The 15,607-nt window shown below is 42.7% G+C and overlaps 1 protein-coding gene and 1 non-coding gene across 2 annotated transcripts; both read left to right on the top strand.

Moving 5' to 3' along the window:
- The first annotated feature begins 5,645 nt into the window (after positions 1–5,645).
- Positions 5,646–15,046, top strand: SLC25A3 (solute carrier family 25 member 3). The gene is made up of 8 exons (XM_086480086.1): positions 5,646–5,695; positions 5,845–5,998; positions 9,826–9,947; positions 12,531–12,710; positions 12,813–12,994; positions 13,731–13,903; positions 14,482–14,592; positions 14,711–15,046. Exons 2-8 carry the CDS (start codon positions 5,851–5,853, stop codon positions 14,869–14,871), a joined length of 1,077 nt encoding a protein of 358 aa, XP_086336212.1. The 5' UTR covers positions 5,646–5,695; positions 5,845–5,850; the 3' UTR covers positions 14,872–15,046.
- LOC147416373 (small nucleolar RNA SNORA53) lies at positions 13,179–13,418 on the top strand. The gene has a single exon (XR_015184260.1). It is a non-coding gene; the product is annotated as a small nucleolar RNA SNORA53 (small nucleolar RNA).
- Positions 15,047–15,607: the final 561 nt, after the last annotated feature.

Raw genomic sequence — 15,607 nt, 5'->3', positions numbered from 1 at the left:
AGTGGTATCATTTTGTGCTGCTACAGTCTTCCATGTTTAAAAATAAAAATATCTGATGGTAAAATGAGAGCAGTTCATGTCCACACTTGGTGGGAGGAATATTAGTCATAATTGCACTATTATAATAATAGTTTTGCACCATAATCCTTTAGCTTATGTTAGGCCTTTAATTTGGATGGAGGGAGAAACCAGTCTTCATTTGCTTTTCAATGCTTAAGGGAACTTCCTCTTCACTTTAAATTATTTTTCACCTCACTTTGCTATATGTTTTAACATGAAATATATCTTTCTTTTCTAGTTCCATGAAATACTTTCAGTTGACCTCCTTCAGAGATACTATTAGCATCATGTAAAAACAAAACCAAACCCCCAACTGAACTGCAATGCAATTAAATGTTGACATTCTTTCATTTATGCATTGTTTTGAAGAATCCTCTCAACTTCAGTGTTACTTCACAGAAGGTAAACACTTTTCTACATAAATCCTCGAAGTAAGGACCTCCTACATGTAGGTTACTGTTGTAGCTGGAAGACAATGCATCTGCAAGAAATGAATGAGCTGCTTACATTGAGGCATTTAATGGTATGAGAGAGCCCTGAGAGTAATCTTTTCCTCCTTTATTCCCTTCCTTCCTTCTTCTCCCAGCCCCAAATATGGATTTACCAGCATTCCTAAAGACAGTCACGTTGTTCTAAGAGTAACGTGTAGTAACAGTGCTACTAGCTGAATGGCTGCATGTGCTTAAAGCCTTGTAAATACTGCTGTATAAGTTAGACTGAAGTATACTGTAGTCGTTGTATCAAAGTGTTGAAGCAATAGGACCTGGTGCCCTTTTTTTTTTATGTTCCATTAGTTTATTTTGGCTTCTAGACAGAACCAGGTTAAACTTTCAGAACCAATCACAAAATAGAGCAATTTTATGGATTGGTATTAGTATCCAAATTCCAGTTGCAAAAATGAGTTGAGTTCTGACGTAAATATTGCTTAAGTCCCTTTTGGGGCAAGGGCTACAAAAAGTCTGGAAAAAAGCCTGTGTGAGTTAATAGGCACGACAATGTTTTGGGTTTGGTGGGTTTTGTTCTCATCATTGGTCATACTGCTTAGAATGCTGTGCTGAAAACATGGCAGATCTTGGTTTGTCTGTCAGAGCTTTTTAAAGGGAAAACCAGAAGCTCTGTGTTAAACTGTGCTAGTCTCTTAACCTGCACCCACTCTGAGGAGTCGTGTCAGGCTGCAAATCACTAGAGGGTATCACTTGCAGTGTTGAGACTTAATTTTATGGCACCTGATCCGTAGGGAGGCTGAGAGCTTACGTAGTGTCTGAGAGAAGAAACTCTCAAGGATGATCTTAGACTTAAATTCTGTGTGCGTGTTTTGAAACCTTGATTTGTAGTAGGGAAACACTGAAGGAGCTGTTCCTTCTCCCAGTTTACTTGCTAGCAGTATGCTCAGTGCTGCCCTACAGAATGCTTTCAGGTCCTTCCTAGGCTTGATCTATGTTTGTTTTGGTTTGTTTCTTGTGGTACAACTTACAAAAACTTTCATGGTATTAAAATCCTCAGTTCCTGCTCATTACCTTCTCAGATGGTTCTGTGGACAGAATGTTTTTTTTTAAAATGCTAACTAGTTTGTGCAGTTAAATCAGAAAAGCTGAGTATGAAAAGACTGCCTTCAAATAACAGAGCTCCAAAAGTAGACTGTTCAGGAAGAAAAAAAAAAAAGTATAATTGCAAATGAAGCTTGTAAAATTGTGTGGCATGTCTTGTGCGTGGTATATTTGGCTTGCTTTGATATGGCTGAAGTTGCATATTGGACTGAAAAGCTTTTAAAAAAATTTAAGAACTTCATTGGACTGATCAAGATACAGGGGTGGGTTGTGATGTACAATTTTAAATCTCGCGTTTACAAACTTAGGTGTTTCAGCATACACTTTGTTGTCAATACAGCTTTTACTGGTCGTTTAGTAAGTCTACCTATCTTTGTCTAAAACTTTCCTATGACTTTTCTTTTTCCATAGGGAGTATACCAGGCTGCTTTGCACCAGTGCAACAGCAAGCTACGACAGATGTGTAAACACATGCATGTGTTCATATAGCATCGGGTCTACAAGTTAATCCGGCTTGTAAAATAGTTCTAAAGTGGCATATACACCTATAAGTACTATGAGTATATTGATATTGAAAAGAATAATTCCTCAGATTTTCTGACCCATCTCCTTCAAAATTCTTTGTCAGCATTGGTAGTTTGTGGTTAAAAATTGTATCTGTGTTGCCTTCTTTATTTGTTATTTAGGAAAAAAAAGTGAGGTTTTATAGAGGAAAAACATGTCATGTCTGGGGAGAACTTAGATTTAAACAGATTATCAGATGAGGACCCTTATGGCAGTGACTAATAAGAGTAGGAGAGATTTCACTACTTCCTGCATCCAGAAGATGTGACTGCTGTCATTCAACCTAGCTAGTTTGGGTCCTGTTGAAGGAGGTGCTGCAGGGTTAAGGCTTCCCTTGGCCTGTGAAACCTGCTCACAGCTTGAATTGATCTGTTGCTGATTCTCTACAGTCATGGTCTAGTTGTTCTGGTGTTGGTACAATGAATGAGTATGTAAAATACGTGCTTACAACAGGAGCAGATGCTACTTGTGCTAACCTGTTTATTGAAGTTGTGGATGGTTGTTTCACTTTGTCATTGTATATTTTTGAAAACAATAAGTCACCTGGAGAAGAAGCTTCTAAGAGCTTTGACTTTACTTGCAGGCTTCACCAAAAAGTTAGAACTGTGAAAAGTTATTGAAAGACAGGAACTAGTCTGCAATTACTTGATTGTGTGCTGTGGTGGGCGAATGGAGGAGGAACGTGGTGGGTGTAGGAGAGATGTAGTTAGGAGAACTTTTGAAGCTGCCAAACTGACATTTTCCCAAACTCACAAAACTTGAAAAGCTACCGGTTCAAAAGAGAGATTTTAATTTACAATAACTCTTTTCACTGTGAATCTGACAGAAGTGAACATCAAAAGGTAACGTCTTTCAAGTCGTCATCTATTACTACCCTCAGAAATCAGATTAATCTGGATGGTTCCAATTACAGGTTATTGCTATTTTGTTCTTTCACATCTGGGAAAAGTTGAAGAGATTTTTCTAAGTAAAATTATATGTGTTCAGCAGGAACACGTATTATCCCTGTATTTTCATGGGGATATGTTACTACTATTAAACAGTCTTGTTAACAGTACAGCTGTTAGAAGTTAATTGTCAGCTAAAACCAAAGAACTGATTGTTCCACAGACTGTAACTGTAAATTCATGTATTTAAATAAATATAGTGACGTGGGCATCCTTCATAAGGAAGGAGCGGAAGTTTTCTATATGTTAAAAATCATAAGTCTGCAAGAATTGCAATCATTTATATGTAATTTGAAGATTAAGAGCCCAAGTCTGTCAGGCTTAGGGGTTATTAGCTAATTAAAAATCAGTATCAGTGTTTGGCTTTTATCTAAAACATTGCTGCCAACAATTGTTTAGATGGAAGTAAGCAGCACAGAACAAGTAATGGCAAAACCAACCTTTCTGGCCTGTCTTCATTGCTGCCAGTGGCAGTGAACAGCACTCTAGGCTCCGTTGCTCAGTGAAAGTATTTAAGGAATGCAAGTTTCAGCTGACTTTTTCCTGCTTGGCAGCTGGAGTCTACTTCATTCAAGAGGGACTTTTAGCCAACCCAGACTTCTGTGATGGTCCTGTTAGGGTCGTGTCATTTCTGCCTGTGTATGACAGTCTGCCTGCATCAGCTTGGTTGTGAAATACAGCTGGTAGGGCCAAGTCAGATGGTTGGTGTGGCAGGTCATCCTCCCAGGAAGCTCAATGGGAGCTGCTGAGCTGACTGAGGGGGTGTTTCTTCAGTGTGGTGGTGCAGGGGCACCTTCAGCCGCATTATGGCTCTGTGCCCAGAAGTTGTAGCTGGGATGTTCAGTCTGTGCCTCCTGCTCTGCTGTCTTCTGTGCTCATGTTGTTATGGAGCACTGTGATAGAAGGGATATGATCAAGGTGGTGAAAGTTCCACCTGTACTTGGCACTGGTGAGGCCACACCTTGAATACTGTGTTTGGTTCTGGGCACCTCAATACAAGAAACACATTGAGATGCTAGAGAGTGTGTGGAGAAGGGCAACAAAGCTGGTGAAGAGGGGCTGAGGGAACTGGGGCTATTCAGTCTTAAGAAAAGGAGGCTGAGGGGAGACCTTATTGCTCTCTACATCTACCTGAGAGGACATTGTAGAGAGGTAGGTGCTGGTCTCTGCTCACAGGTCATTAATGATATAGAACAGGAGGGAATGGACTCAAGCTGCACCTGGGTAGGTATAGGCTTCACAGTAGGAAAAATATTTTTACTGGAAGGGTTGTCAGGCATTGGAATAGGCTGCCCAGGGGGGTGGTTGAGTCACCATCCCTTAATGTGATAAAGGTCGTTTAGATGTGGTGCTTGGAGATATGGTTTAGGCGTGTACTTGGTAGAGTCCAACCATCAACCCTACTCAAAGGTGTCTTCCAGCCTGAATGATTCTATGAAAACTTGGGAGTTCTTATCTCGTCCATAACTGGAGAGCTGAACTGTGCTGTGCCAGTTTGGTACTAGGTAAATCCACTAAAATGGGTGAAATCATGCTGTATTAGAAAAGGCAGAGTTCAAGGTGTTAAAGGCAAGATGTTATTTAACAAACCCCTACCCAGCGACTCTTCTGTGAGTGGCTGCAGCTGCTGTAGCACAGGCCAGGCACACCCGGCCTCCAAAGGTGGAGTGCAGCTGTAGAGGCAGCAGCCAGGGCATTTGGGGGCCTGCCCCCTGACCACGCTTGGCCTTTACGGTGCTGAGGCGGGAGCCTGGTGAGGGGGGCGCACCTTCTGTTAAGGGAGCTGCTTCTTCACCGGTGATGAGGTGGTATTACTACGCGAGTAAACAGAGCTGGAATCTGGGGCGATACTGAGCACTTCTTTAAACTCGTCTTAAAACCTGGCCCTTAAACCAGGGCATGAGGCTGTGCCTGTGGTGCCCGGGGAGCCGGAGGTCGGCAGCGACTCGGGTTTGACAGTGCCCTGGGCTGTAGCGCGGCTGCCCGGAGGCTGCGGGAAGCACGTGCGCGAATTGGCAAGCACCCAGGGACGGGCAGCGGGACGGAAGGAGCAGGAGTCGGGGCACGGGGTTAGACGCGGGGAGGCTGCCCCGGTACGCCCTGACGGCTGGCGGGCCGCCCGCCAAAGGCGGCTGCGGCGCCCGCCTGACCTCGGCAAGGGCAAGGGCGGCCGCCGACCAGGCGCGGAGCCGGCGGGCAGCCGTGAGCCGCAGAGAGCCCACCCGCACCGGCCTCGTTCCGGTCTCCAGGGGTCTGCGAGCGCTCAGCCCGCCGGCCCGTGGGGCGGCCCAGCGGTCCCTGGGACTTGCTGTGACTGCCCCTCCCCCAGCGCGGGGGCGCGGTGCGCAGGCGTGAGGGGGGGGGGGGGGGGGGGGAAAGGGCGTTGGCTTCGTCTGCGCGTGCGCGTGACAGTGCCGGTTCCCGGAGCGCCTCCGCCAATCGCCCCGCAGCTTCTTGGGCGCTGGCTCCGCCCCTTGCGTCGGCGAAGGACAAAGTGACGGAGTCGGGCGCGCGGTCAGCCTCTGCGCCGAGCTGCCGCCCGAGCAGCGGTTCCGCGCGCTGCCGCCATCTTAGGAGGTGAGTTGGGGCGGCGCGGGGGCGCCCGCACGGCGGGACCCGCTGCTCGCCCCGGGGCGACCGGCCGCTTCCCGGGTGCGGGGCCACCCGGCCGGGCCTGTTGCAGGCCTCCCCGTCCCACGCCGCTCTGCTCTTCTCGCCCGCCTCAGGTCGCCATGTTCTCGTCCATCGCGCCGCTCGCCCGACTCAACCCCTTCTACGCCCCCCACTTCCAGCTGGTTCAGGATGGGGTGAGGAAGCGCCCGGAGCCCGCGGAGGCGCCTACCACCCGGCGGAGCTTGGCGGCCGCCTCCGCCGCCGAAGGTGAGAGCGGGAGGGAAGGGGTCGTGGCGGCGGTGAGGCCTGCGGGCGGTGGAGGCGCCGGTGCCGGCTGTGCCGGTCGGGGTGGCGGGGGGAGGGTTAGCGCTCGGCGGGGCTCGGCCGGGCAGGGGAGGAGCCGGCGCTGGGCCTACGCGCCCGCTTGGAGGACGAGGAAGGGCACGGGCGGGGGAGGCGCTGGCAGCCTCTTCCGCTCCCCGTGCGGTGTGTGTCGGGTGGCAGCAAGGATCTGGTGTTACCAGGAAAGGAAACGGGAGGGTTCTAGTTCAGAGTAATTGCAGAGACCACCGACGGAGTCTGTCTTGGGGATAAGAGAGGTTTTTTTCTGGCCTTGCGGGGCCTGCAGCCTCGGGGACTGAGGCTGTGGGCCTGTACGTGTCCCTTTCGTGGAGAAGAACGGCACGTGAATCTGGATCGATTTGAAAGACCAATTCTCCCATCCTTTCTTTCTTTCCCTGCTCTGCCCCACCCCCGCACCCGCATTTATTTGCAGCTGGACATGTGAACATCCAGACACATTAGAAGTGCCTGCAGCTGTTCTGGTGTTTTGGGTTTCTTTTTTTTTTTTTTTTTATTTTCCCCTTCTTTGTAGTTGTGGGACGTGTGCTAGATAGCTCTGTTGTCTAAGATACAGTGATGCATTTTAAAGTGCAAGTCCCTCCTCTGTTTTGTGATCACTTTTGTGACTTCAGAGGTCAGACCTTGATGATACTTCTAATAGTAGAGGTAGATGTTAAAACTGATTCTCTTAAGCTATTAGTAACTTAAAAGCATCTTTCTACCTTTATTTAAAAAAATGAAGTGCTTTCAGCAAGATACCTCTTCTGAAGTACTGTGGTTATCGAAGTATGTTAGTGCTCTTGCGCGAACATTCATGTAAAATGTGACAGAGAGGCAGAACTCAGTGTTGGGTTTTATTAAGTTTTCAAGAAAGTACTATTGGCTTTCAGCGTAGTAATCTCGTTGCTAGCTAACTAAAGCCCTAAATCACCCTTTGGCATGCTAAATATATTCAGTAGGTGCACTTGTTTCTTAAAAGCATTATGCTTAATCTTCATCCTGTTTGTAGGCACATGCGGTCAAAAGGTGACCAGAGTTTCTTAGTCTTTGTAGTCTGTTCTGCTTTGTTCATTATTTCACATACCAGTTGGTTCTGTGGCCTTTGTGTTGGGAGAGTAACACGTTGCAGAAGGTATGTGAGCCTGTGCAAGGTCACACAAAGTCAGTACAAACCACAAGACCTTTTGAGTTCAGATCAGGGCATCAGCTGTAACACAGCTCAGAGACAAAGTGTTTTATAATCAGCCCTTGGAATTTGTCCTTGTTAACTGTCAGATCAGAAGCAGAGAAATGAAATAGTAACAATGTAGTTGTCTTAACAGAGTAGACTTATTTTTGTGCTTTGTGTTTGAGTAGCTTCAGGGTGTTTGTCTTAACTCAGTGTGTAGGTGTATTAGAATAACTTTCTTGCTGTCTGTACTACATGTTTAGCCTGTTTGCTTTTCAGGTAACAGTTTTTAGGAAGTTTGACTGTACTTCTGAAGCAGAAAGCCATGTCTACTGTGGCTTTTTTTCCTAATACTGCTATATCACTACAAACTTAGGTACCTGTAAAGAGCTCAAGCCTAATTTGGTACTGGCTTGCTTTTCTTAATTACTGTTTTTGAACACCTAGCCAACAGGTCAGTCTGAGTAGCATTGTAATAAAGTAGATACACAAAGCTCTACTTTTCTGTGGCTTCTATAAATGTCTGTCGGTTGAGGAGTACGACTTCTAACACTAAATTGCTGTGAAAAAGGAAGTGTGAACAAATGCTTCTGATATCTGGACAGCATGGTAACTACCACTGTGCTGTTGTGCTGCAGGCCAAAGATACAGCTGGACATACCTGCTCTGTAGTACAGACTCCGGCGTCTGTTCTCTGATTACACCTGCACAGAGAGCCTTGTTTGTGTGTGTTTAACCAGTCATTCTGGCAAGTTGTAAACAGAGTATTACTGCTGTCTGCAAATCTGCTAGCGTAACCAAGCCATTTTAGAGGTACATGTAACTCCTGGACCAGCATATTTGCAGTCTTGAGTAGTACTTCAATGAAAAAAAAAATTGTCAAGGTTATGCATTATTCTGACTGTTAACTGATTTCTTGCTTTAAGCTGAGGCTCAATACAGTGTCTGTGGTTTGCTGTTTGTAGTTTTATAGAAAAAAGAAAAAATTACATTTTTGTTGTCTTGGTGATTGATTTTGAAAAGTAAGGTGAGAAATGAGATTGTAAAATGTAATGTAAAATCTGGAACATTTTGGGGAAGAAGTTCCCTTGCAGTAGCAAAGTTATGAGTTGGATAAGCCTGCATGTGTTAACTGATGCTACGTAGATGCTGTTGAACGTAATTGTAAATTTCTGTTGGTGTTCATAAAGGAATTTATTTCAGAACAAAAAAGACAGGGCAAAAAAGCTCTGAATAGGATAGGTTTTCACTGTCTTTGTCATTAGTGCTTCTCTGGAGATAGTTCTTACGAAGTTGGTGTAACGCTATTCAGTTACACTGAAGTAACATCACTAGGTGTAATAGCAAAAGAGCCTAAATTATCCCTTTCTACTTTGAGGAATATTTTCTACATAGTATGTTATTTTCTATATGCTTATTCAGGATATTATTAAATGTAAACTTGAGTGTTTTCTGGTTGCACCTGGTCATACCTTCTGTAGCTTCTTCAACAATGGAAGAGGGAAACCAATTCTTGTTTTTTCAGCTCCAGTAACTTTGCTCTGTTGGAATTTGCAAACATTAATAACTTGTTCTTTTAAGACTGGATGGTCTTATGACAGTACTGTATGGAGCAGTACAAATGAAGTATCCCTTGATTAAATGTGGTCTAAAAGATTATTTAATGAACCTTGAATGTAACGATTAATAACATTTGCAATTTCATTAAACAGAAGCTGTATAAATTAGAATTTCTGTTTTTTGAAAGAAAATTTAAGAAAAAAAATCTGTATAAAGAATCTGAAGAATATGTGAAAATACATCTGCATAAAGAAAAATCCAGCGTTGGTCTCGTAGATCTCTATGGTCTCTACTTAAATGCAGAACTTGCACTGTCGCAGAATATTTAACCGAAGAAGCTTTGTCTCCAGAATACTAGAGAAACACTGTTCTTGCTTTATTCCTTGATATAAGAAAATGTTGGATGTTGCAACTTGGAGTCATAATTTCTACTGTCAGTTTCTGGGATTAATTTCTGTGGTTTGTGCCATGAGCTAAAACTTAACTGTTTCTTCCATTACTTTTTTAAAGGAATAAACTCAATTTGGAAGGCTTAGAATCAAATTTTGTCAGTCCAAAAGGTATTAATTTAAAGCAAGGGAATTTTTGTTATATCACTACAGCTGAACAATATAGCATGGGAGGTGATATCAGTTTAATACTTTTGAGAAGGTAGCACTCTGTCGATTTTGTTTCTTTTCTGATCTTTGTTACTGTTTATGATTGATCATATATATGTAATTTCTTTCAATTAACTAGAATACAGCTGTGCATATGGCTCAGGCAGATTCTTTGTGCTTTGTGGCCTTGGTGGGATTATTAGCTGTGGAACGACACATACGGCACTGGTTCCTCTAGACCTGGTTAAATGCAGAATGCAGGTTTGTTCTGCATGTTGGTATGTCATGACATTGACAAAGCATGTTTAGTGTGGTATATTTAATCTACTAATGAATTGAAGGCATAAACTATCCCCTGGACATCATTGTCCAACAGTGCATGGAGTTTATGTAAAAGCATGGTGTGTCTTTATTTTTTGCTGCAGAATACAGTTGTGAATATGGCTCGCTCAAGTTTTATGCTCTCTGTGGCGTTGGTGGGGTCCTAAGTTGTGGCCTGACACACACTGCTGTTGTACCTCTGGATTTAGTGAAATGTCGTATGCAGGTTTGTATCGACTTAAACATTTCTTGAACTTTTTCGCTATGTAGCCAGCATATTAAGAGTTCACAGTAGGGACACAGTCTTTTCTGGATGACAGGAAGTGAGTGAACTTGAATGCTGCTTTAGCAAATCTGCTGTAAGACTAACAAAACACCACTTTCAAGAGAAGCAGAGGCATTTAGGATAGTCTGGATGAATTATTTTTTTACTACATTTAAGGCACGTTTGACTATATGTGCTGAAAGGCACTCATCACAATGTTACTCTTTGCTGGCTGGTAGGTTATCTAGCACTGGTCATGTGCTTTTGGAGAAAGTAAATAGTATCTTTGGTGTTTTGAAGAGCTACAATATGTAGCCTGGAGTGACATGCATGTGTAATTTGATCCATTAACATTGTGGATATCAATGCATGGCTTACGGATTGGATACTTTCTAATGATGCCACTTTGAATAGAATAGGTAAAGCTTGAAATAATATTGGTAAGGCCATCAGTGCTTGTGGTGGTTGATTTGGACAACTTTCCTTGACTTGATTCTTGATTGAACTGAAAGGAGTGTCATCACGTTGCACTTAATTTGTGATACCAGCTGCGCATAAAATCATCTAGTGGACAGCCATGGTTGAAAATATACTAATGGATTTATTCAGGTAAATTTGTGCCTCAAGAATGGAGCAAATGAAAGCACACTTCTAAATTTCTGGAAATACAGTAGTTAATGACTTCCCTGTTGCATAGGCTGACGCTGATTATATAAGTGGCAATTTTGTAATGGTGGAACTCCTGAAATTACGAGGGAACTATGAATTAATCAGACCTGCTAATTGCACTGGGGATACTGCATGTGATACTCTTTAAAATTGTGTTCTGCTGGATGGCCTTTATTTAGCATTCTTACAAGAGAGGCTTTTTCACATACTTGAGAGCGCCTGAAATTCTGGTCTCAAACTCGTCATTCTGTAACATATTGGACAAACACAGGGTGCATCAGATGAGGGCAACATGCTGCTTTCTACAAAATTCACATTGAGACCAGGCTAACTGTGTAGGAATTCCCTATTTCTGCTAGTAGGGAATAGCTGTATCTGAGTATGTGCTTTATTTTTGACAGTGTAGCTCAAGTGCATTCTTCTGTTGCCATGGACTTCAAAATCCTTGACTACTCCTGCCTAAGGTTGAGTTTACTGGGAAGAAGGAGATTGATCATGGGTAGAAAGGATGTAGCATGCCAAACAGTTCTTAATCTGACTGCAAATTGGGATAGTGGGCAGAAGGCCTGAGAGCTGTACGATGCTGCCCATACAGCTGGGAGCAAGGCCTCATACTTCCCAGGCTTGGTAGGTGTGCTTGGCTTGGGCTAGCAGTCCTGGGCTGCTTATGTGGTACAGGTGGTGATACTTCCCCTTCCTTCTCCAGCGTTTAGAGAAAGTGCAAGAAGACAGTTCCATGTGGATGCCAGGTGTGACCTTGTAAAACCTCTCAGCATGTAATCTCTTTACAGATCCAGTACAGAGTATGTTACTAATGCTTCCTGGATTCTCCTGGAAGAAATGCATTGCCTGCCCTCTCATGTCTTTTCAAGAAGAGGTCACCTTTTATGTAGATGATAATTAAGCATGGTTCTGACATGAGCATAGTCTCATTTTACAGTGCCCAAATAAATAGCCAATTTTCTGAAATGCTGCAAAACAAAATGTCAGTCACTGCAGGTTGGGATGCATGTCCCTTAGCTCTTTTTGAAAGGTCTGGTTGACTTCTACTTTGATATCTTCCTCCTTATCCTCTGGGGCAATGTTGGATGGTGTCAAATATGAAAAGTAACAGTGTGATGCGATGTAAAATTTGTCAGGGTGACCTGTTTAAGAATTTCTGTTAAATGGTTTCCTTTCACGTGAAACAAAATTAAAATTGGTCTTTTTTAATTTCTGAGAAATTTATTAATAAAATCTCACTCCCAAGTTTTGTGTGCAGAAATTAATTCATATGTAGCCTTTACTGTGAAGTCAAAGTGCAAGTGTACAAGTTCTTGAGTACTCTTTGATCTGCTCTGCTCCATCTACCTGTCTTAAGTCTGACTGTGTGGAGGGATCTAACAGTGGACAAATAACCTTTTCTGATTAAAAAATCAGGTGAATCATCAGGCTTGGTTTGTGGTGACACTTGAGGGTATATAGGTATAATGTGTAGAGTGGATGAGATTGCTGACAAGCTGTCAAATTTTTAAAGAATCTGCTCTAAACATAATTATACCAGTATACTACTGACAGTGTTAGAATAGTGTTTTTAGTAAATCTTTCCCACATAGAAAGTCATATTGTTGATTTGGAGAATAAATATAAAGAAAAATTCAGACAGTTTGGTGGTTCTTGAGTATTGAGGAGCATACTGGCTGTTAAAGTTAGGGTTTGAGACTAGCAAGTAACTGTTGCAGTTACATTAATGTAACCTTGTGGTAAATTTGTCCTCTGTCCAGGGAACCGTAGGAAGCCAGCTGTATGAAAAATCTAAGAATTTTATGTTTGGATGATGGTGTGAGAAGGGAAATACTAAGCTGTATCAAGCAGTTAACTGCCTATTCTGTTTAGGTTGATCCACAAAAATACAAGAGCATCTTCAATGGATTTTCAGTGACAGTCAAAGAAGATGGCGTTCGTGGCTTGGCCAAGGGATGGGCCCCAACCTTTATTGGATATTCCATGCAGGGGCTTTGTAAATTTGGTTTCTATGAAGTTTTCAAAATCCTGTATGGCAACATGCTGGGAGAGGTAAGCCTTAAGTGAGGCTATATATCTGCAACATAATAGCAACACAGAGTAATCACAAAAGCATGATTCATTAATAAAAATGTGTGTTTAAATTCACTTCAGGAAAATGCATATTTGTGGCGTACTTCACTATATTTAGCCGCATCTGCCAGTGCGGAGTTTTTTGCTGACATTGCTCTGGCTCCAATGGAAGCTGCTAAAGTTCGTATTCAGACACAGCCTGGATATGCTAACACTCTCCGGCAGGCTGTACCTAAAATGTTTGGAGAAGAAGGCATCTGGGCGTAAGTATCTCTTGATTTTAATTTTTATTTATATTCACGTTCCTGATGTTGAGTATTTTTTCCTAATGAAAAACTCTCGCTAAAACTAATGTGGCTTTAGCTTAATAATGCTTTTTGGTCTTTGTATTTCAAGTTAACAAGTTAACGTACTTCAGTGAATATGTGCTGAACAGGCTGTTAATTCCACATGCTCCTTAGATCCATCTTTGTGAGTATCTTTGTGCTGAGTTCTGCTGGATAACGTCCATTTCTAGCAGTTCCAGTCAGAGATACTCAGCAACTTTTTGGTTGTACAGTCAAAGATGCTTGAGTCATTGGCATGTAAGAGTAATATAACTGCATGTTAGCTTTCTGTTCTGATAGAAGTGGCTGTATATATACAAGTCATTTATCACTATCGGGACTTGGCTGGTATGCAGACATGAGCCTTACTGCAGTCATAGTATCAGTACTGCATTACTGCAATGTATTGTAGTCTGAAAAGGGACTACGAAAACAGCTGTGCAGCGTAGGGATCAGGTAAATTCTGATTTGTGTTGCTGTTTTAAGTTAGTACTTGGGAACTAATAAAAGCTAAATTTCTGCTCTGTAGGTATTGAGACGTTTAAGCCTTATAGTGTCAGTATTTAGAAGTTGTATTCTCAATAGCAACAATAAGCCAACTAATTTTTTTCAAGTTAGAAACATACTTAAATAGTGTGAAAATGAAACTGAGTTTCTCTCTTCTCTGGTTAAGTTTCTATAAAGGTGTTGCTCCGCTATGGATGAGACAGATTCCATACACAATGATGAAATTTGCCTGCTTTGAACGTACTGTTGAAGCTCTCTACAAGTATGTTGTTCCCAAGCCGCGAAGTGAATGTTCGAAAGGAGAACAGCTAGTCGTCACATTTATTGCAGGGTATATTGGTAAGGAATCCTACCCTTTAAGTCCTACCCTTCATTAATGGAATACTGTAACTCTAGAAGCCTATCCCTTTTCAGAATATCCAACAGGTGGAACTAGAACAGGAGAATTTACTTGTAACTTTAAAATGTGCGAGGGAAAAATACATTGTCTGCACATGGAAAATGGGCCTGTAGTAGGACAGTACTCTGTTCCTATGTATTCCCAATGTTAATGTCCAGGTTCAGAAACTGCAGCTGATTTAAGTGCAAAAACTTGCATCTTTGCTAGGGTGGGAGAGGTTGAAGGAAGGGGAGAGAAATCTGGATGGAAGGGGGATTTTCAATATCCAAGGGTTCAGAAGGAGTTTTGTTTTAGCAGAAGAGGTGCTGCAAGAGCAGAACCGAGGTGTTATCCAATATTCACATCACATTATAAGTGTGTACCTGCTGTTCTTTTAGGATACCAGGAGGCTTGATATAATCTCTGTGCAGTTTATTGGCAATTTATTAGAAGGTGCGGTTTCAGTTGATTGCATTTAATGTGCCCAGTAATGGTACAGCTGAAACACCACAGAGCTAATGTTAAATTATTCTTTCAGCTGGTGTGTTCTGTGCAATTGTTTCCCATCCTGCTGACTCAGTGGTGTCTGTGTTGAACAAAGAAAAGGGCAGTTCTGCTTCACAGGTTCTTATGAGGCTTGGATTCAAAGGTATGTCCTTACCTTCATGTATTTTGGATCAAGTGTTTGTGGTGTTTTGTGTTTTGGGGAGGATTTGGGTTTTTTCCTAGCTGCTTACGCTACTCACGCTTTATGTTTTACTCTACAGGTGTATGGAAAGGTCTGTTTGCTCGTATCATTATGATTGGTACCCTGACTGCACTACAGTGGTTCATCTACGATTCCGTGAAGGTTTATTTCAGACTTCCTCGCCCACCTCCACCTGAAATGCCAGAATCTCTGAAGAAGAAGCTTGGTCTAACTGAATAGACAACTCATGGACTGACTGTGCTGGCTGTCCCAGTGATGAGTTTCATGAAACTTTTATATTATTTGACTATGTAGAAAACAAACTCTATATGATGTCATTATTGGCTGTGCCCTCATCCCACATGAGGGTTTAAATTCTACCACTGTCATTGCCTGAAATAAATGAGAAACAGAGTGCTTAGTGTCTGTTTACTACTGCATATGTAAGCTTCATTTCATAGCAGCAAATACCTCAAATGCTGTCATATCCCCCCCCCCCCCCAGTTTTTTTAAAATTAACCTATTCTGTGCTTCAGGAACTAGAGAATTGTGAAACAGCTGTAACAAAAATAGGTTTTCATTGTTTCCAGAGGAGTGCCAAGAGCCTGTACTTGCAGATCTGCAGAAACTGACTGCAGTTCTCTGTGCTTTGAGCCTGCTGCTTTATTTGCCGACAGTAAGCTGTTACTGTAAAACAGCTGAACCGCTGAATGGCTGAGGTGAGACTCCGGTCTGATAGGCCATCTGGTCACAATGCTAGTGTTCTCCATGGAGATAAAAGGAACCTTACACATAACAGAACTGTTTCTGCTTTGGGCTGGTCATCCCAACGTACCTAACTTACGCTTACTTGCCTAATCTCTGCTTCTGTTGGCTTTGAACCACACCAAAGAACTCAGTCCTTTTGGTTGTACTGTGGAATTAAACAGTAGCTGCTACCTTAACAAAAGAAAAGCTGATGTTAATAAAGAGTCTC

This window comes from Leptosomus discolor, chromosome 1, assembly GCF_034619465.1.
Source record: "Leptosomus discolor isolate bLepDis1 chromosome 1, bLepDis1.hap2, whole genome shotgun sequence".
NCBI classification, from domain to species: Eukaryota; Metazoa; Chordata; class Aves; order Leptosomiformes; family Leptosomidae; genus Leptosomus; species Leptosomus discolor.
The sequence above is the reverse complement of the archived record's forward strand: the minus strand, read 5'-3'. Positions and strand labels throughout refer to the sequence as shown.